At 43.8% G+C, this 21,102-nt stretch overlaps 1 protein-coding gene across 2 annotated transcripts in view; it reads left to right on the forward strand.

Moving 5' to 3' along the window:
* ABHD12 (abhydrolase domain containing 12, lysophospholipase) overlaps positions 1–21,102 on the forward strand; it is a 40,538-nt gene that overhangs the window by 16,979 nt on the left and 2,457 nt on the right. Inside the window, exons 1-12 of one of the 2 annotated variants that reach the window (XM_074578764.1) lie at positions 3,690–3,895; positions 4,410–4,534; positions 6,749–6,854; positions 9,252–9,371; positions 11,869–11,899; positions 16,014–16,059; positions 17,371–17,500; positions 19,041–19,078; positions 19,271–19,350; positions 19,738–19,820; positions 20,528–20,606; positions 20,913–21,040. In XM_074578764.1, coding sequence (XP_074434865.1) covers positions 3,828–3,895; positions 4,410–4,534; positions 6,749–6,854; positions 9,252–9,371; positions 11,869–11,899; positions 16,014–16,059; positions 17,371–17,500; positions 19,041–19,078; positions 19,271–19,350; positions 19,738–19,820; positions 20,528–20,606; positions 20,913–21,040 — 1,034 coding nt within the window. In that variant the 5' untranslated portion in view covers positions 3,690–3,827. Of the gene's footprint in view, positions 1–3,689; positions 3,896–4,409; positions 4,535–6,748; positions 6,855–9,251; positions 9,372–11,868; positions 11,900–16,013; positions 16,060–17,370; positions 17,501–19,040; positions 19,079–19,270; positions 19,351–19,737; positions 19,821–20,527; positions 20,607–20,912; positions 21,041–21,102 lie in introns of those variants that run through there. The other variant, XM_074578763.1, reaches the window with a different exon arrangement.

Below are 21,102 nucleotides of genomic sequence, written 5' to 3' on the forward strand. Positions count from 1 at the left end.
CTCAACATCCTGTGCTCTGAATTCCTGCCGTGAAAGGATTGCCAGTTTGCAGTTTGAACAGCTGATGATAAGAAGGACACCAGAGCACGCAAGAGAAACAGCATTCACTGAACAAAAGTAGATGGAGTCTGGTACTTGGGTGTCTGTGAGCATTTTCTTTTATTGTTGCCTCTGCTAGATGACAATTGCCCCGTGAGCTGTACATGCATTTGTCTGTAGGTCGTTTGGGAATGCAAGCTCAGTGTGCGTGTTTCTGATAAATTTTGTCCTGTTCTTACTCTGCTGCGGCTCTCCTGATGCGAGTCTCTTGTTTCACCCTTGGCTTGCTCTTTCACCCTTGTAGCAGAGCTGATAAGGAGATCCTAGTAGAAACTCTTCTGGCGCTCTTCTGATGCAGAAGTGATTCAGGTGCTCCTCAGGGAAAATTATTTTAATCTGAATCTGTACGCAGAACATGCCACAGCAGTGTGGTCATCGGGCACTCTCTGTTCATGAAACCTCACAAAGTTGCTGGAGAGGAGGGGGGAACACCAGTACTGTGAGTTGAAAGATGCCCATAGTGAATTTGCTTGCCTCGGTTGCTCTTTGCAGACACACTGTGATTGTGGACCACAGGTTGAAATCCCTGTTGTGTGACAGCGCAGCACTTAAATATTAGTTAGGCAGTTGTTTTCCATGGTGAGATGAAGGATGTTTGTGCCTGCAGTTCCCTTCGCACTGGTAGAGTAAAGATGGCACGCTCTGGAGAAGCTGTCGTGAGAGGACCTCCAGCTCCTTCTCGCAGGCCAGATACTCTTATTGTCTGCCCAAATGCAGAATATGCTTGGTCTGAGTGAATATAGGACCTTCATCCAGGTGTAAATTAACAGGAATGTTTTCTGTTTCTGGTATCACACTTGCAGGAAAGACTTTCTTCTTTCAGATTTAAGTATGTCTGAAGAGAGAATGTATTTTTTACATCCATTTCAGAAGCCTGTGTGATGCAAAAACGGCTTCAGATTTTGCCTGCGTTTGGATAGAACCCAGGAGTTAGGCAAAAACCTTTGGTGAATGAAAGGAAAAAATGTGATGTCTGCGCATTTTGGTTTTTTTTATTTTTTTTTTATTTGGGGTGACTTGGGGTTGGGTGTTTTGGGTTGATGTGGGGTGTTTTTTTTTGTTGTTTTGGTTTTTTAGAAATTACTTTTATTGTTCCCAGAAATCTGTTTATGATATTCTTCAGTGTCTTCGGTTTGCAGCTGATTATTCTCCAACTTACTTGTATTTTCCAACGCTAAGACCGACTTAATTTCTTGGTGAAAAGGGGGTGAAAAGTATGTTGCTGCTGCTGTTGCCTGAGCATACCAAAAGCTCCATGTGCAGGGCATTTTTTTCCTGAGATAGCTTTTCTGCAGGGCAAGCAATTTAGCTAAATTGCTCACTAAAGGCTTACCTCATAATTTTACAGTGCCAGTACTTCAGCACGTTGTCTTAGATTTATCAGCAGAAGAGGAGCTGGTTGTTGATGGATAGAGGGCTTTGCCCTGGTTGCATTTTAAGTAGACATCTCCCTGGAGATGAGGTGTAAATGTCACATTACCAATTAGCATTTGGCGTGGGGTGCCAGAGCAAAGGAAGATACTTCTTGGTTCAGATTCCAAAAAAGCGGAAACTGAAATCGTTCCCGAGCTCTGACAGCATTGCTCAGACAATGGCATCTTCAGCGTTTTCTGTTCCTGGTTCCAGCTTGTGGCAGGGTCATGCTAAGTGCTGTTGCAACCCAGACATCTGAAGAGCCTGTGTTTTGTTGTGCTCTGGTTGTGCCTGGAGGAGTTCAGACCTGACTCTGGTCCCTTTCTAAACAAGTAGGTTTGGTTTTGTTTTTTTTTTTTTTTTCTGTAGGACTGAAATCCTGGTGTGTGCGGAAGTCCCCCGGGAGAGCTCTGTTCGGCTGCAGCAGGATCTCAGCCCCAGGCGGGACAGCTTGCTGGAAAGCCCCATCCTGCCTGGGTGCTCACCCGTGTTACCATTCTCAGTGGGAGGGTGGTGATGCCAGAGTCACCTCTCAAGTGTAAGGCGAGGGGAAACTGCAGGGTGGTGTTAACTCTGAGCAACCAGCCAAACGAGACAACAAGTTTTAACGAAAAGAACACACTTTTCTTGTTGAAGAGAGCTAAATTATATCCTGATTGCTCAGCGACCGAATGTCGGCTACCCTTCAGTGATCTCTCCTCCCCTCTCTTCCACAAACCCGTTCCAGTGATTGAAATAGGCAGTAGGTGCTAATGTGGGGGTGGTTGCGGAAAGCTGGTTTTAATGTGAGAGTGGAGAGCTGTGATTAGCCCCAGCAAAATGTTGTGTGTTTCTTTCCAAAGTTGCGGGGTTTGCGCGTGTATTTAGCTGACCTTACAGCACTTCACAGTGGATCACTCTGCAGACCCTGGCTCTGGAGTAGGGCTGCTGGGCCCCTCTCAAAGACCACAACTCGTAGGCAGGCTTTCTGTGTTGCTCGTTACTGCTTGTGTACTCAGGACCGCTGCCACCGCCTCGTCTGTTTGCTGCTCTCCGTGGGGCAGAGGTGGGTCAGTCTAAGGCTTTGGTACTCACTAATGTTCTTCTAAAGCCCCTGTTTTGTACTGTTTCCTCTGCCAGCTCTTTGCTGTTTCTGCTTTTCTTAATACTTTAGGAAACTGGGCTTGAGGTATCGAAATGTCACTGGAAGCCTTGCTGGTTTTCTTCACTTCTTCATTGTCAGGTTTGCCATGGGAAGTATTAAAATCTGTTGAACCTTTTGACATGGGCTCGTTGCAGCCGGAGCTGGCTGGAAGTGTCTTAATAATATTTTATTTTTTTTCCCCTCTTGGAAAATGGCAGTGCCTTTAGCCCGTCAAGAAAAGTGCATTGATTTTGATGGTAGATGTTTCTGAAGTCCAGAATATGGTTTCTGGGTGAGAGGAGACAGGTACTTGTAGGTCAGCAGTAGTGTGATGGAGACACGTTTTGGATGAATAGGGTAGCCTATTCCCTGGTAATCATGATGACAACTTAGCTGGATGGCGGGGGGGGGGGGGATATGTCTCCTTTTTCACTGTGCTGAAAAACTGTTCCTGAGAGTCTTGGTTTAGTTTAGGGCTACAAAAGCTGTTAAAATCTTGAAGATTTTGGTGCATGATTAAACTATTTTCATCCCAGTTCTGTCTGTACTCTTGGATTTCTTGTAGAAACGTTTAAAAAAAAGAGGTCTTCAGGCTTTCTATTTGATAGTTGCAACTAGCTGACAGTGTTAAAACACTCTTGGCACTAGTGTGGAGCAAGCTCAGTGTCTCAGCTCCTAAAATTGCCAAATGGGAGATTAATAATTTCATGCCTCTTGGAAAAAATTGATCTCTGCTTTCAGCTGCCGGCAGTTCCCAATACCAAGAACTGGTCAGTCACTGGCGTGCAGTGTGGTTCCTGCTCAAGACTGTCTGCTGGAAAGCAAAGGAAGTTGTGTTGCCTGAAGAGTTTACATGCGTTATAATTCTTGATTGCAATGCCAGTCGAGGGCCTCAGTGTTTCTGCCCATAAAATGCTAATCAACTAGATCATTAGACGTACACCTTTACATATACATACATGCATATATATACATATATGAGTGTGTATGTGGTAATTATTCTGAGGCAACAAAGTATATTTTTAGAGAAATTGCTTAACTGCTGCTATGTGATCCTTTGATTTTATTTTTTTTGTTGATGGTGGATTTTTTTTTTTTCTTGTAGCTTACTCTTCCCAATCAGAATACTTAAGAGAAAATATAAATAGAGTGTTGGGGCAATTTTTCCAAACTCAGTCTGGACTCCTAGAGAATGATGCCGCAGATAAGAAATTTCATATTTTGTGACTTAGAAAGATTTGCTTTCGGGGGCATTGAGAGGTATGAACCCTTTTAGCTGGACAAGGCAGAATGTCTGTTCCAGTCTGTACGTGAGATTATGTGTAATTCTATCAGTCTTATTACACATAGTTCCTCAAAATATGTGAAAAATCTAACTGAACAAAATCTTGCTGATAGTGATTTAAATGGGAAGTGCAGTCAGGCTACTTTTTGGAGACAAACATGTGATACGCATTTCTAGAGATCCCAAAATTTGTTAAATCAGCAGAAAAAAGCTCTTTGTTACAGAATGTTTTAAAATGTAATCACTGGGGAGTTTCTGTTCTCTTTTTCTAAGCTGCGTATCTTCAGCTGACAGTTTGGTTGCTTCTGCTTCTCTCAAACAACTGAGGCTACACAAGCTGTTTAAAGTTAGTTTTGTTTAAAGAGTAAACGATCGGGTTTTCAAATACACCAAGCACAGAGATCATTGTGAAAATTGCTTCATAAAATTCCAACTGTATTCAGGTCTGTTTTTCTCTCTCTCTTTTTTTTTTCTTTATCCTTTATACAGGCGATACGGATTATGGTTTCGATTGCGGAAGTTAATAATCTGGTTGCTGGGAGTGTACATAGCCATTCCATTTCTAGTAAAACTTTGCCCTGCTATTCAGGCGAAGCTGGTCTTCCTAAACTTTGGTAAGTGACTCAGTCTGTTGGGATGGATGAGGGGTGAAGGAGAGGAGTGTCTTTATCCTTCATTTGTCTGCCGTCACTTTCACCCTCCATGTGCACAGCTTGTGAAGGATATGAACTTTCACATGTTGTAAGCTCTCCAAACTATGGTTTGGAAAGCATTCTCTGTGGCCCTAGTGGTCTTGTAGAATGTCTTTATACAAATACAGTGACCAAACTGAAGCCAACTTTCAGCCGAAAGGGTCTCCTTGAGGAAGACTGTGCAATATGTCGAATGCATTTTTCCAAAGAGTTCAACAAAGTTGAACGGTTAGACAGCAAGCAAGTGAGATTAAATCCAGTGAATTGTTTTCCAGGCACTGACTCTTCACCTGAAAGCATTTTAGGAGACTATTCGGGTTGGTGCAGAAGAGACCAGTTCGTGCAGTCAGATTGAATGTTTCCGTTGTGTCTGTTTGGCCTTTGCATTTGGTCAGACTGGAGGTACAGTGGGTCTGACAAGCTGGCTCAGCTCCCAGGTCGCCTGAGGAGGCCTGAGCATCCACAGGATAGAAAAAAAAATAGAGCATCACTGTGTGGGAGATACTTCTTTGTGATCTAAATTTTGTCTTTAAAACTCACTTGTATCTTGTAATGAAGTTTTGAAAAATATCTTCCTCTGATTGTAGAAGCTCTGTCTGGAAGGACCAACTACAGATGTGTTGCTTTTATAGAACTTCTGTCATTTGAATTGTATGCTGTGTATATTTTAACACCTTGGATCATGGTCACTGCGAACTGTGCACATGTACGGGCCAGCTCTTGGGCCTGGATTGTCAGAACCGACTAATGTGAATAATGCAGGTTACTTCCATTTTCATCACCTTGCTTTTTCAGTGATTATTTGCATTTGTCCTTGCAGAGCTTTCTTAGGTCTCCCTGAAGTTCCTACCTCTATTCATTCCCAAGTGATGAGTGAAATAGTCCCATAATTCTTTCTTGCACTAATACCTGCAGTAATATCACTGTAGCGTTGTTCCCACTGCTTTATATAATGGCAATCAGATTTCACTTGTGACAGTGCTCCCATGAAAAGCTATTTGCCTTAATACAAAGTGCATTTTAACACCCTTATTAGAAGTACGTTGGCATGTTTGAGCAATTCTTTTCCACTGGAGAGTGTTATTTCTCCTTCAGAGGAGTGGTGTAGGATTTGCCCTGTCGTTTTGTTTTTTCATCTTCTGAGTATAAATCAATACTCTTCAGACATCTTTTGTGTAAGCACATCCCCTCATTTAGCACATTGCACAGTGTCTATGAGATGTAGCTTGTGAACCAAGCAATGGAAAACAAAATGCTGAAAATGTTTGATGTTTGACTTTCCTGATGTTGCTCGTTTGAATCATTGAATATAACAAGCAATGAACAACTGTGTTATATAAGTTAGGGAACATAAAACATTTGGAAGAGTGAATTGAGGTGTAATGATTTTGTTTTCAGGGATCTCTTCCTGAAGAGGTGAAGTTTCCGGCCTGACATGTCTTTTTAATGCTGCAGTGTTTGAGAGATATGGCAATTATTTGATAGTCTTTGGAGAGTGGGCTAACGAACTGCATATCCTCCTCAAAGGCCCAGGAGGACGTTGTTAAACACAATTTATCTTAGTCTTACAGGACAAGAGCAATGTGGTGTCTGCTGCTATAATGCCGTATCTCCTTTAGATTATTGCATTATAGTGGCTGAAACCACACGTCATCCTGAGACACCTTACAGCTCCGGGATGCACCCTTTGTCCCAGGGAGTTTGTCCCATCAGTAACTTCTGTTACAGCTACAATGCAAACAGTACGAGGTTTGCCAAATCAGCTAACCCACCCCATTGATGCAGCAGGAGTGACTATCCTTGTGTCTGGGAGATTCACAAAGCAGACTGGGCAGAAATGGTTAAATGTGTGTCACAGGAAGCTTTATCTCCCCACCTCTTAACTTTAGCCTGCTCCCTGTTTTTTTGATGGTTGCTCGTGCCTTCTTACCTTGCTCTCTTTGATGTTCATATTTTAGTCACAGCTGTAGCCAGTTCATCCTTTCACACAAAAAGAGTAAGGTCTTCCCAGCGGAGTGGACCAGTTTGTACAACTCTCCAGTGCCTTGGTAAAGCAGTTTTGTAAGAAAATAAAGGTAAAATTTAGAAGGTTTCATATGCTGTTGGTTTTGTTTTTTTTCCTTTTTGGTATTTCAGTGAGGGTCCCGTATTTCATTGACTTGAAAAGACCACAGGATCAAGGTTTAAACCACACCTGTAATTACTACCTGCAGCCAGAGGAGGATGTAACCATCGGCGTCTGGTAAGGAAGCCTGTTCTGTGCAGTATGTGCCGTGCATCTTTATCCTTTTCGTTCTCAGTGTTGCCTATGCAGTATTTTTGCTGTGCACGTGACAACCGTCGCCTGCGCTGATTTGTGGATGTTTGTGTTTTCTTCTGCCAAGTGACCGAGTTCATGTTGTAAAGTATGCAAATCTCTTGAGCTCATCTGAACTCGGATCAGTAATGCATGAAACACAACTGGACAACCTGTGCATTCAGAGAAACTTCATAATTTGGAATCATAGAGGTTACAGGTCTGCATTGCTACAAAGATCGTGCCTCTGTATCAGACAAGACCCAAGGAGTTAGAAGTTTTGTCATTCAACTGCTGTTCATATTTTGTTTTGCAAAATAAATGTGGGGGAAGATAGGAAAACAGGATCAAAGTGTTCAGAGTAGGAGGAAGAATATTCTGTATATAAAACATATGTAATGTTTGGAGAGTGGGTGAGAAAGGAACACACAGTTTACTCTCCTAAAAAAACAAGTGACAGTGTCAGAGCTCACTTGTCATTTCTTCCTCAGGAAGAAGACTTTCTGGTCCCAAGCAAGGGCAATTCATTTTAGCTCCTTCTTACCCATGATCAGCACAGATGACTGGTTCTTTGTCTGAAAAGGTCTGCTTTCAGTACTTCCTATATTATTAGACCAGCTGAAACCAGCTTCTGCATCTGTTTCTCATCATCACTTTCTATTGCGTCTCAACACCAGGAGTTTTAAAGCCATGGAAAAGTTCCTGTTAGCTTTGAAGAAAAAGAAGTGCCTGCAGTTTATATATACATGCAAGAGCAGCAAACGTGTAAAAAAGGCTAGACACCGTGTCAGGTGTAGGGGGAAAGGGACTGTTCCTTAATACATGTTAGATTTGTAAGCTGTAGGATTTGGAGTTTTCAGTTATGTGTGTGTAACTCGTATGTGTCCACTAAGGCAGTAGAAATTTTCTCTTCACTTGGGTGTATATGACCTTTTGAATGGAACAGTGATATCCTGATACGTAAAGATGGTTCCTTCCCTTTAAGTGAAATTTGGTGAAAGACGTGTTTACAAGCTGGAAATTCAGTCTTTCCAGGGTAGGCTGATAAATAATAGTTTGTGTGTTCACTTGGACAATTAAAATTCTACCCGCTAAGCTGTTGAATAAGTTTAGATTGCAGTCTTGAGGTTTTTATTTTGTTTCCCTTACAAGTGTATTGGGCACTTTTACTGAAACAGAACTTCCAGCTTGTGGTGGCAATTCAGAGTCATTGTTCTTGATACTCGTGAGAGAACTTTTCACGAAAGTTTGGGGCCTTCCTTTAATGCCAGTGTTAAGATCTTGTGTTCGGTGTACTTCTGAAACAAAGTCCTCAGCGTGCTTTGTTCATAAGCTTGCAAAAGTCTTGAGGCAGAACAGTTGGAGAAGTTGAGTCCTACAGTTATTGGGGCTTTTTTCCTCCTCAAGAGCTCAACGTCTGCTGGATGCATGCATGCAAGTAGACTTTTTACATTGTTTTCCCCTGTGTTGGTTTGTCCTCTGAGCTTTACATCTGAGAGGAAGTTGTGTACATGGAATTTGTCTTTCTTCCAAGGAGAAAGGCATGTGTGTACTCAAGTTACTTCTGACAGCTGTAAGCTGGCTCCCTTCTCAATGATTTGAGATGGTTGTGGATATGTACTCGCCTTCAGTGTTTATCTTCTAGAGTAATTATCCAATTTAACTGCCTACGTTCTCTTCAGTCTGTTGTTCTCCGCTTTCCATTCCATCAGTGTTGAATCCTTCCTAACTGGCTGCCCAGCTATGTTATCTACAGAAGAACAGCTGGGAGTTAAAAAAACCTCCTGGCTCTTGTAGATTGTAGCTTTTCTAGCTAAAGTATTATACGTTCAAGAACCTTGTGTCTGAAAACAAAATACACGATTTTCTCATCAGACCCTGTGCCCCTCTTTTTCCCCAAATCAACTATGGGGTCAGATATGCCTCTTGCTCACCAAACAGTCTTTTCAAAAACAGCTGACTTCGGTGATTATTCTGAATATCTGCTGACCTAGCTGTGAATCTTGTTTATGGTGTATAAGTATGTTAATTGAAGTAATTAAGTGCCATAAAAACTGGGGAATCGAGATTCTTTGTTCAGAACAGCAGGAAGTTCGGTAGTTGTGCTTTGGGCTTGCCTGTGAAGTTTCATGCCTTGCACAGCCCTGAGTTTTGAAGGCAACGGTGGTGGAGGTGAAAATGTAGAAATAATCCTAGCTGCTGCCTTTTAAATTTGGCCATTTGTCAGCTAATTGTGTGTGAGGTATGTAGTCCTGAGTTAATGAGTTGATCAGAAAACCTCAAAATTTGAGTGGCAGATACTGAGTAGCAACAGAAAAATGTAATTTTTCCTTCTGTATACAGGCACACGGTCCCTGCAGCCTTATGGAAGAATGCCCGAGGGAAGGACCAGTTATGGTTTGAAGATGCTCTGGGTTCCAGCCATCCTGTAATCCTTTACTTGCACGGCAATGCGGGAACAAGGTGAGGCACAAAACAGTGACGACTTTGTTTCATGCTGTGTTTGCCTGGCTTGCCACAGTTTCAACACATTGATTAAAAGCAAAATAAAATTTAAAAGCAGTTGGTGCTTGTCCTTTCTTTTAAAAGGAAAGCATGTTTTAAGAAATGCCTCTCCATTTATTGAATGAGGGGATAGATTTATTGCAGTTACCAGAGACACCTGATATTTTAGTTTACCTTGTATCCTCTGTCTGCCAGAAGCCAGAAGGCTGTGATACTAGATCAGGTAGGGAGGAGTACTTCTTTTCAGTATATAGTGGTCTCTGAATCAATACATGAGGTAGTATTAGTGCTTCTGTATATGTGACTTACATGCGTTAAACTTTCCAGTTCCTTTTGTGAGCTTATTTTAGCAGTTAATGCATTCTGAGGAAGGAAAATCAGACGGAAAGAGGAAGGTAATGTGCTGGTCTTGTTCCACTATTGCATATGTACAGGCCATTTGTCTGGAACAGGAGCATTTCTAAAATTCGTAACTTGACCATGCGTATCAGCTAAAGAATTAGGTGGTTTCTCTGTACTTTGCTGGATGCTAAAAGCCATTAGTGCAGTGTGAAACTTCCTGAATGTTTCTCAGAATCGTGTTCTTAACTGCCACATCTCTGCGTGATACAGTGCTTTAGTTCAGTTATTAGAATGTGGTCTTTTTCCTTACTAATACACATGTTGAAAAGAGTATCAAGCCCTGTCTGAGTTTTGAGTGCTAGTGCGTGTTCTTCTGAATCTGTTGTCTGTTCGTAGATACTCTGCAAGAGCAGAAACACTGCAGGAATACAAGTTCCGTGATGTAAAGCAGATAAACTTGATTTTAACTGTGCTGGTAGCGAAGGCTTACTAGCTTTTACATCAGAGGAACATTACCCTTTTGCACCTAAATTCTTGTTTTAGTAGTGTTCTTTTTTGGTATAAGGCCATGGTGTGGAAGATGCATGCCAGGAAATGCACGAGCAGATGGGTCTTTGGAAACTGACTTTGTCTTCTTGTGCTGATGCATTACAAGGTTTAATCAAATTGTTGCATTATTTTTCAAATACTGCTTTGCTTGTTTGCTTGCCTTTATTGCGTGTAGTAAATGATACTAATGGAATCTATTCTGTAGCTTAATGGTGGTAATTTGGGACCAGTATCTCTGTTATGTGCGTATTGATTAGATTTATTTCTTGGCTCCCCCAAGTGCTACAGAGATAAAGTACTGAGCTATCGATCAATTACATATTTCACTTCACTTTACTCTGGAGAAGCTGGAGGTGTATTGGCTTTGCCATTTCAGCTTTAATATGTATTGCTATATGTTTCTGCACTGCATATTCAGTCTCTCTGGGGAAAGGGCTGCTTTATTGATGCAGGCTGCATTAACCATAAGTAAAAGGCACTGCCTTGGCTTTCTGGTTTGCCTGAGCGGCCTGGAGCTGAAGCAAAAATGTTATGTTTACCTGATCCCTTTAGAAAAAATTCCTCTGTTGCACTTTGAGGAATGCATGAAAAGGCACCAACATGTGCACATCAAGGGTGACTTTTCAAGCAAGTGCATCCTCTTCTTCAGACTTGTGTGATTCAGAATTACTTACAAGCAACCCCTTGCGTTTTGCCCTGAGAGTTTTTGGCTGCGTTAGGTATTTTGTAGTACAATTGGAGCTGACAGCTTTTGGCTGGCAAGTGCATGTGTTCTTAGAAGGAGGTCTGGAAAATCCCATTTTGCTTTAGAGGCTGCTGGGACCAAACCAATCGTAGTGCTCTAGAGTTTTCATATGAGTGCAGGAGTAAATCTAATTTTATGTCAATACAAGACTGAAGTTTGAGTGTGGATTAGCCATATCATGTTGTTATATTTTAAAGCATGTAATGGCACATTCACTCTGCTTTCTGTTTTATTATCTAGATTTCAATTTATGAAAAAGATATTAAAGCAGCTTCTTCCCCTGGACTTATTTACAGTGTTCAACTCTGGTTTTCTCTGCTCAGTCTCTTGCACATGTCTTTCTGTGCTTGGAGCCAGATGAGAAAATCCAAGGGGTCAGCTGCTTGGGTTAACGTGGTGAGTTCTGCTGAGGGCATCACACCTTGGAAAGCAGGGATTACTGGCTGGAGCGGCACTGGTGGCAGGAGCACAGGGTCTGCAAAGCCAACAGGGACAGGCTGGTTTGGATGTATTACAGGGTTTGCAAAAGGCAGATAGCAAGGTGGGTTGAAAAGTTCATCTTTACCTGCTGTGAGAAGAGATTTATAGGGAGAAGTTGATTTTAAAACTATGTCCTGCATAGCTCAGCAAAGCCTTGCTGTCTCCTTGAAGCCTGTGACAAAGCAGTTATGGTGTTTCTTATGTTTGGCATGTTTGTGTTAAACTGGGAAGCCTGAGGCAATTGGGAGAGTCTCTTTCTGGAATGTTCACATGTGGGTTTTTTTGTTTGTGTTTTTTTTTTTTTCTTCTCCTTTTCTCTTCATGAATCACTTTTGCCAGAGGAGGAGATCACCGCGTGGAGCTTTACAAGGTAAGTGGCTGCACGTGTTGTCCAAGTGGTTGCGTTAACACATCAGATGTGCACAGACTTGAGAAGACTGCTCATTGCAGCCCATTGCCAACAGGCAGATAGCGTAGGGCTCTTAGTCTCCTCTAGATAGGAAGCGTGTATGGGAAAAGGTGTCTGTAAGCTGTGAGCGTACTTCCCCATATTAAAAGATATTTGAAAGGTCTTTTATTTGCTGCTGTTGACTGTCGGCTCCAACTGAGCTAACCAGGTTCTTTGCCAGGAATACTTTCCCAACACAGTTTATAGGAAAAACTAAAAGCTTTATTTAATCACAGACATAATTTGATTGATTAAATTAGTGTACTAATTTAAGGTACCTTTTAAGAGTATTCTTTCATATGTTACCAGTCTCTATATATTTGCCAACATAGGATAGAATATTTTCAGTTGGAAGGGACCTACTGTGATCATCCAGTCCAACTGCCTGACCGCTTCAGGGCTGACCAAAAGTTAAAGGATGTTATTGAGGGCATTGTCCAAATGCCTCTTAAACACTGACAGGCTTGGGGCATCGACCACCTCTCTAGGAAGCCTGTTCCAGTGTTTGACCGCCCTTGGTAAAGAAATGCTTCCTAATGTCCAATCTGAACCCACTAGGAGCGGCTTTGAACTGTTCCCACGCATCCTGTCACTGGATCCCAGGGAGGAGAGCTCAGCACATCCCTCTCCGCTTCCCCTCCTCAGGAAGCGGTAGAGATGTCTCCCCTCAGCCTCCTTTTCTCCAAACTAGACAAACCTAAAGCCTGTAGCCACTCCTCACAGGACGTTCCTTCCAGACCTTTCACCAGCTTTGTTGCTCTCCTCTGGACGCTTTCAGAGACCTTCACATCCTTCTTAAATTGTCGTCTGAAGATTGTACTAAGCTCTTCGCTCTTGTGGTGACGTCCCTAATTCTGGCCCCAGGGAGGCAGTTTTTGTTGCGAGGATGCCATACCTGATGCCATACATCACCAGCTGCTGGGAAAATTTACGTGGATTGAGGCCAGCTCAAATTCCTCGCACTCTTCAAACATTTGAAGGTGACATTTGGTCTTTTAAATGCCAAAATGTGGCGCTGAGCCAGTATAAACTTCCCCATTGGTTCATTAGTTGGCCAGGGTGACAAAGGTAGTACTTGCCTATTCACAGAACAATTTGTTGCGATAAAACATTTTCAAAATTGCCACTGTGGGGGTTACTTTATCGCTTGTCAGGCACGCAGGTTCAGCCTGGGTTTCCCCCTTTCGCTTGGCCCGGTGCGTTTGTATGAGTGGTGCCATCTCAAGCGCTGAAGATTTTGTACAAAACCCAGTGAATTTCCCAGATGTAGCACCATGGTGTGTTATGTGAGAACAGGCAACTTTGGCTGCTTGAAGTCTTTTGCCTAATGACTTTTGAGGTCATTTATTTCATTAAATTTTCTCTTGGCTGAAATTCTCAAGCACAATTTCTTGGTCTTGTATCGCATGTTTCTAAAAGAGACATAATTATTTTTGCTGGCTCATTTCAGAGGGATCTGAGCCTGTGTTTTTCTTATGCATTTAACAATCGTTCCCTTATTTTTGTCATTTGTGTCAGAGTGTTGGCACTCATAAAACATTATTGCAATGCAGCTCCTTATGCAAGATCCCCTGCCGCAAAGTCTTTTTTTTTTTTTTTTTTTTTTAATTCAGATCGCTTAGAAAATGCTGTTTGACAACCAAGGAGGCAGGTGATATTTCTTTTCCTTTAAGAACAAAGGATGAGCTCAGTTGCAGAAAGTTGGTTGAGGAGATTGTTGTGTATGGTGACCTAGTTGGTCATTTTTCCTGGTGCTGCAAGTAGGCAGGAAGCATCAGGCGAAACCCTCTAGAAGAGGCTCAGAAGGGAAATAATAACTGTTAAGAGGGCTCTGTCTTTTCTTTCCGAGTGATTGATTCATGTGAGCAGCTTTTCTCAGCAGCAGTGCTGACAATTGAGACTGTCATTGCTGCATAGTCCGTGACCAGCATGTGTCCGACACCGTTCTTGCCCGAGTCAATGTGTGTTTGAAGACGGTGACCTGAAGCAGGAGCCGTCCTTTAGATGTTGTGTTAAGGGATATGGTGTAAGGGAGAACTTTGTAGAGTGGAGTCGATGGTTGAACTCGATGATCCTAAGGGTCTTTTCCGACCTAAATAGTTCTATGATTCTATGAGGAAGCCGGCAGGAGCAGCAGCAGTGGAGCAGTAACCAGATACGAACTGGCTTTGAGGGGCACACTTTCCTCTAGTCTGGGCAAGCGTCCAGTTATTCTTTGCTCAAGCCTGGCTTCCAGATATCAAAGTTACCAATGTATTCAGGGCCACTGTGTTATTCACATTATCCAAATTATTCATGCTTGAATAATGCAACTCGAAACCTTTTAAAACTGACAAGAATCCTAGTCTCTTAGCTACCTTCACTGTCAATTACAGACTACCGCAAGCTGCTTCTGCATTTCGTACTTGTACGCTGAGGCTTCAGCAGTGAAGCTTTTAGTTGTTGTTACACTGATGTGCTGGGATAGTGGAGAGCTCACGCGGAGGTTTTTTTGCCCGCTGCATGAGGTTACCCAACTTTATAGTAGCACGTGAAACAATACGATATTGTTATAGGAGCCTAATTAATTACTATAAATAAAACATTTGGCATTGTTACACTAAATGTCCTGTTAAGGGTCAAAGGAAACGCCTATTATCTGCAAAGCCAATTGAAATCTTACTGGCTTCATCTGAGACTTTTTCTGAACTAATTCTAAGGGGAAAAACAAGAAAGAAAAATACTTTTAAAAAAAAAAAAAAAGACTAAACCAGAAAAGGCTATTAGTGTGGGGGATGCGTGACCTCAGAGATGGGGACAGAGGGAGCGTTGCAGAGGAGTGAGGTATGAGCAGGCATGGAACGGGGCACAGGCTGACCTCAGAGACCCCCAGGCTGGGCACAGCCTGCCGGTCATCAGCTAAAGAGATGCAGACCTGAAGCTGGGCAAAAATAGGTTGACAGGTAACAAAGAGAACACGTCCAATGTATGTTGAACACACCCTGTAAGGTAACTGGTGATGTAAGATGGAGTTGCAGACCAGTGAAGAGAAAGAAACTTCCTGTGCGTGTCCGAAATGTATGAAAATCAGCCCCAGATGGATCCTAGAGGGAAGCGGGAGAAACCATCACCATCGTAGTCCTCCCAGCACAGGAGCTGAGTTGCCAACTTACCTGAGTACCCCTCCTTTCTATGTTGTCCTCTTTTCCTCTTTTTTTCTGTACTAATGACATCTGAACTAGTAACAGTAATTGTTCCAGCTGTTAAGATTTCAATTACACTAGAAATAAAGTGTTGGTTTTACATATGAGATGATTTCCCTTTGTCATTAGATGATTTAGGGTACGGTGTAATACTAAGATTGCTTTTCTTAATCCTGTACCCTACATAGACCATGAGAGCAACAACATTTTAATCTTTTTGTGACTTTTTGTTGATTTTTATCTACCACAGAGCTGTTAGGTTCATACCAAGCAATGATAGCTTGGAATGCTAGCATTGTTTTTACCAAGGCACTTTTTCCAAGCAAGTAGATCTAATGTTGGGTATTTTTGCTTGCTTTTAACAGATTTTGTTAGAGTTTCCATTGGCTGTAACGTAAATCTTCATCATAGAGCAGTTGCATGTTTTGGATGTATATATTTAAGCCTTCTGAAACCTGAAACAGGCTCCTATGTGTTATGCTAACGCTTATGCCAATTTGAATAACCTAAATGAAGCAGTCGTACTGTTTCACTGGCAAAACCTGAAAGTGTTTGTTAGGGGAAACGGTCATAGGATATTTGCAGATCTTAAGGGCAAAGCTGTTAAAGGGAGAATCAACATCTAAGAGAGCCTGTTATGAGGTCCAAGAAACAAAGGGAGTAAAGCCAGTGGGCTCAGATAATTAGTGTTTGAAAAGCTCTGTGCCTGCTGCACCAAAAAGCTGTAAGTTGTCACTTCACCATGTCAGGCTGATAGTGTTATAAATTAGAGTCCTGCACCTTGGCCTGAGGCAAGTGCGTGGCTGCTGTGCGAGTCTCTGTGATGGGTTTCTGCATGTTTTTCTCCCCTCCAGGTTCTCAGCTCCCTTGGGTACCACGTGGTCACGTTTGATTATCGAGGTATGTGGACTTCTTTTATTATGAAACACTTTTAGATGTCTCTTTCTGTAGGAGCAACAAAGAAGTTGCTCCTTTTTTTTTTTTTTTTTGGATCTCAGGGGAGCTATTGTTTTATAAATGTTTGCTGCCAGCTAATTAGATGTGGTTATTTCTTTGTTTTGTTCCTCGATGGGTATCCATAGAACTTCCAGAAATTTCTTTCCAGTGCCTTCCTGTGTAGCACTGCTTCCTGATGTCCAGCTCAGTGGACTCTCGCTCCTATCTGCCCTCATGCACAGGGCTCGTTGATTTAGGAGCTAAGGAGCAGAGGCTGACCCAGGCACATATGGTGTCACAGCATCCAGTGAAGGCATCCTCCAGGTACACATCTGGAAACTAAAAAGCCCGCCTAGATGTAGTCTTTTTGGATATGATCTAATTGACTTTCCTGGGGTCACAGAGGGAACTGAATTTGCACTTCTTTTTGAAAGCTGATAGGTGAAATAAGACATAGAACAAATGCTAACAATTGGTAATGTCCTTGGCAGAACCCATGACCATTTTGCAACTCTGTGCCACCAGCAGTCAGGCATCTGCTGCTCTTTTTTTTTCCCTTCTTAGTATTTAAGCCACGGCTGCAGTGTAATGCCACTGGAGAAACAGGAAAGGAATTAATCCGTTACATTTTTATCAAGAAGACATCTGGGAGAGGTTTATTTGTAGGAGCTTGCCCTGTTTTTCAGTCCTGCTGGCAGCTGCTTGTTGGGCTGCTTATTAGGTATCAGAAGGGATGTGGGATGCTTGCTGCTTTAGCATAAGATGTGTAGACATGCTGCAATAGTGATAGAGCCAAAACAATCAGGAGGGTGGAAAATTGCTTGAGGGCATTGATCGAATGGTATGGACAAACTGATGTTGCAACAGCTTTGAGAAACGTGCTTGGATTTTGACCCTAAGCATCCAATCCGTATGTTGTTGGAGATTCCACTTACAAATCGGTTACATGCATGCAAGAGCAGCTAAGGTTTGCAAACTGGGCTGTTACAGGTGGGTAGGTGCAGGAACACAGTGTGGCAGTGTTGGAGATCCAGCTTTTGTTTTTGTTCTTGACTAAATCCACAAAAGCTCCTTGGCAGCCAGCAGTTACCTTGTTTAAATGACTGCGGATCAGTCGTGGCTTTCTGCCCCAAATTGTAGAGGTGCACGGTGAAATAATCAGAAACTGTTTATGTCCCAGGTCCCTTTGCACTTGCAGGTGAGCTGCGTGGGGAGAGCTGGCCGGCTTTGCTGACCGGTTTGTGCGGTTCTCAGAGGGACTGTTTTGTGTTTCAGGCTGGGGCGATTCAATAGGCAGCCCATCAGAGAGGGGAATGACCTACGATGCCCTTCATGTCTTCGACTGGATAAAAGCAAGAAGTGGAGACAACCCTGTGTATATATGGGGACACTCCTTGGGCACGGGGTAAGCATCTGATCTCAGTGGGCCTTAGCAGCTTCTGAAAAACGTTAAACGCTGACCTTGGGTGAAGGTGCTGTTTGCCGTAATCCCCAGGCTGGCTTGGCTTGGAGTCTGTGGCGTAATTGCTGCAGAGTAGCTTCCCCTTTGCACTCTACAGAGCGAGAAGGGCTACAGTGAATGACTATACAGGAATTGATCTGGAACCTTCATTGCCCAGAGGGTTACACTGGAAAAAAGACACTTAGAATAATATAATGCAGATTGACCAAGGGGAGAGAAAGTGGGACTGTGCTGACCTCTTCCTGTGGTGAACCCATGTCTTTGTGTCCTTCAGAGCAGAACATCAGGCTTCTCTGATACTCTGAACGAGTTATCTCAGACCAGCCACACGTGCACGTGACTTGCCCTTACAAAACATTTTCTCCTGTCCTTTCAAACATGTCTTGTGTAATCAGTGCTCATGCAGATGCCTGCATGACTACACTGTGGCCATCTGTGACATTTACGTGGTCATGCCTGGCACAGGGAAGTTCAAAGTGTCAGATGCCTTTGCCTGCATGTCTTTAACTTTCCTTTCCTGCTTCCTCCCTTTCCGTTGCTGCCTGGAGGTGGGTCGTGTTCAGCAGGCAGCTCTTACCCCTTTGATTTGCAGAGGAGCAGAGGGCAAACATGAGAGTTACTTTTGACTTGAGCTGCATGCAGATTAAACCATGTAAGACCACAACAGCTTGCCTTGCTGCCCAACAAATGTTTTGCTGGGACAGGGAGGTATTTCAGCATGGTGCCTCTTCATTGCTATGATACTAAACATTCTGCTTTGTTTGAGAGAAGGTAAAGGCTTTTCCTTTGGCTCTTCCTCTAAATTTTTGCCATGTTCAGGAGACCTTTTTGGGTCAGAGCGTGCTCCTGACGTTTCCCAATGTACTGCAATCTGAGTGGCCGGGGACTGTGGTCCCCAGCTGAGTTCCACTGGTGACCACAGCCAGTCTGGAGCTTGAGGTTTTTGAAACATGCTGTGCTTGAAGGATTTAGCAACGTTGGATATACCCCTGTCCTGTTAGGGAAATGCATGGGGGAGACCTCGCTGCTTTCTGACCCAGCTATGGAAACTCCTTGCAGTGTCACCCTGGGACCCTGCGCTCCAGCTGCCCGGAGCACAGCACCCCTCTGCCTGTACCCCCGCATTCCCCTCTTTCTTGCTCGGCCTTTGTGGTCTAGGGGTCAGAGGCTGTGTCACACAGCTGCAGATACGCTGGGAGCCTGAGAAACACCTTAAAGGAGGTTCTTCCAAGCGGCTACGTGGTGTGCTGCTTCCTTGGACTTGATCACTTACCTAAATGGAGGTGCCTGATGCCATTTGAGACAGTTGGGTATGGGAGACCTGTGGGAACCCAAGTCATTGTGGGCTGGCTGCCCAGGCCTCAAACAGCGTGAGGGGGCCAACGTTACAGCCATTGAGTTGTACCTCTGCCACCTACTACTAGAGCCTGGTGCTTTGCAGAGGGCCTGCTCCAGACTAAACGATCATTGTTGTTCTTTCCAGGGTGGCAACAAATCTAGTGAGGCGTCTTTGCGAGAGAGGTAAGTCTGGTGGGTGGATGCTCTTCCCACCTAGGCTGGGTCCTGCTGGCGTCCCAGATTTCCACCTATGTTTGTGGTTGTGACAAGGCTGTCCTTGGTGCACCACGCTGGCAGCTGCTCTCGTATGGCAGACCCTGACCTTGCTGGCTACCTGCACCCCTGCATTTCAGCACATTGCCTTTGACTTTTCAGAAACTCCCCCAGATGCCCTGATACTGGAATCTCCATTCACCAACATACGGGAGGAGGCGCGCAGTCACCCCTTTTCTGTGGCAAGTACACTGGCTGTCACGCTAGTGGCATGTAATTGTATGCTTAGAAATTAACCTCCAAAAGTGATGTAGCTGAGCTAAGTGCATGCCTTGTGGGGCAGCAGCGATATTTATAAGCGTTATTGCATTTAAGGCAGCTCCTGGGAACACCAATACAATAAGCAGTACCAGGGCCGTGTGCGGAGCCTGCTTAAAGAAAGCAGAAACTGGGATCAGAAAGGGCAGTAAACATAGGGAGGGGACGATAGACTCCGCTCTCGCGGCAGGGAGCGCTGCCAGCAGCCAAGGGATGTTACTGGAATGATAGTGGCCTGCCCCTTTACTGCTACTGCTGTTTGTGTAAGCGTTCTGCTGGCGCCTGCCACTAACACTAATTTTCCCTTTCAGATATACAGATACTTCCCTGGGTTTGACTGGTTCTTCCTTGACCCCATCACGACAAGTGGAATTAAATTTGCAAATGATGAGAAGTGAGTTCCCGCTTTGCTGGGGTTTCAGCTGTGGCAGCAGTGAGCTGTGGCAAGCATCAAGGAGGATAGACATCAGACTGCACTCTGCTCTTTCTTGGAGCATTGTACATGCTGAAGGGATCTCAGTTACTCTCGCAGCCCTGAGTGCAGCACAGCTTTGCACTGTGGAGCTCTTACTTTTTTAATTGTTCTTAATAAGGACAGATGCAACTGAGAGCACAGAGACTGCACAGGGATATGCTAATTTGATCCACGTGACTTAGGCTTTTCAAGTGTACGTTACATGTTAAACAGTAGCATTGGGACATTGAAGGTTTGGGGAGATTTCTCTGCTGTGCATTTGCACAAGCCATCCTGCGTGTCGTAACACTGTTTTCACTGAGCCTTTCATCCAAGAGCCTGAGTATTTGTGAATTTGGTTTCAAATACTGAAACCAAACCAGTGTGGGTTGATGCTTTGCAGTGGGGTTAGCCATTTTTCTCTGGTCTAAGCAGCAAATAGCTTTTCCAAGGGTGCCTTTCGCTAGTAAATTTTCTATAGATCAAATGAATGGTACCCGGATAATAGTATTTGCAAGATCTGAACTGCGGTTAATGACCCACAGGACATGTTTGTCATTGCAGTTTCCTTGAAAATCCCAGTGTGTTGGTGTTAGAGAGTGATGGGATTGCTCTGAGCCTTCGTGACGTTGTCGTCTCTTTTACAGTGTGAAATACATTTCCTGTTCCCTGCTCATCCTTCATGCTGAGGATGACCCGGTGGTACCATTTCATCTAGGGAAGAAGGTATGTGTGTGGCTTTGCAAACTGGTCTGGTGGGAGGAACTTCTGGTGGGAGGAACTGCTGTCGATAGAATGATACCCCAGCCAGGCAACAAGTCAGCAATAGGAAGGTGTATGTAGAAATGCGTAGCCCAAAGGCATTACAACTTCTGTGGTGTTGGAGGTGGCAAATCAATAGTGAAACGAAGCTAGAGCTAGCAAAGTTGTTCAAGCCAGGGCCCATAACCCACCCCTGCGAGGGGTGCTGGCTTGGTGGGGTGGCTGGTTTGGAGTGAGATGCATCCCTCACCTGCCTCCCCTTGGACTCAGCTTTACAACATCGCTGCGACGTCACGGAGTTTCCGAGACTATAAGGTGCAGTTTGTTCCATTCCACACAGACCTCGGCTACCGGCACAAGTACATCTACAGGAGTCCAGAGCTACCTCGAATACTGCGGTAACAGCCCAGCTAAACAGTGTCTCCTCTGGCTTGGGGGGTAGGGGGAGGTGCCTGGGGCC

Source organism: Larus michahellis, chromosome 3 (assembly GCF_964199755.1).
Source record: "Larus michahellis chromosome 3, bLarMic1.1, whole genome shotgun sequence".
In the NCBI taxonomy this organism is placed as follows: domain Eukaryota; kingdom Metazoa; phylum Chordata; class Aves; order Charadriiformes; family Laridae; genus Larus; species Larus michahellis.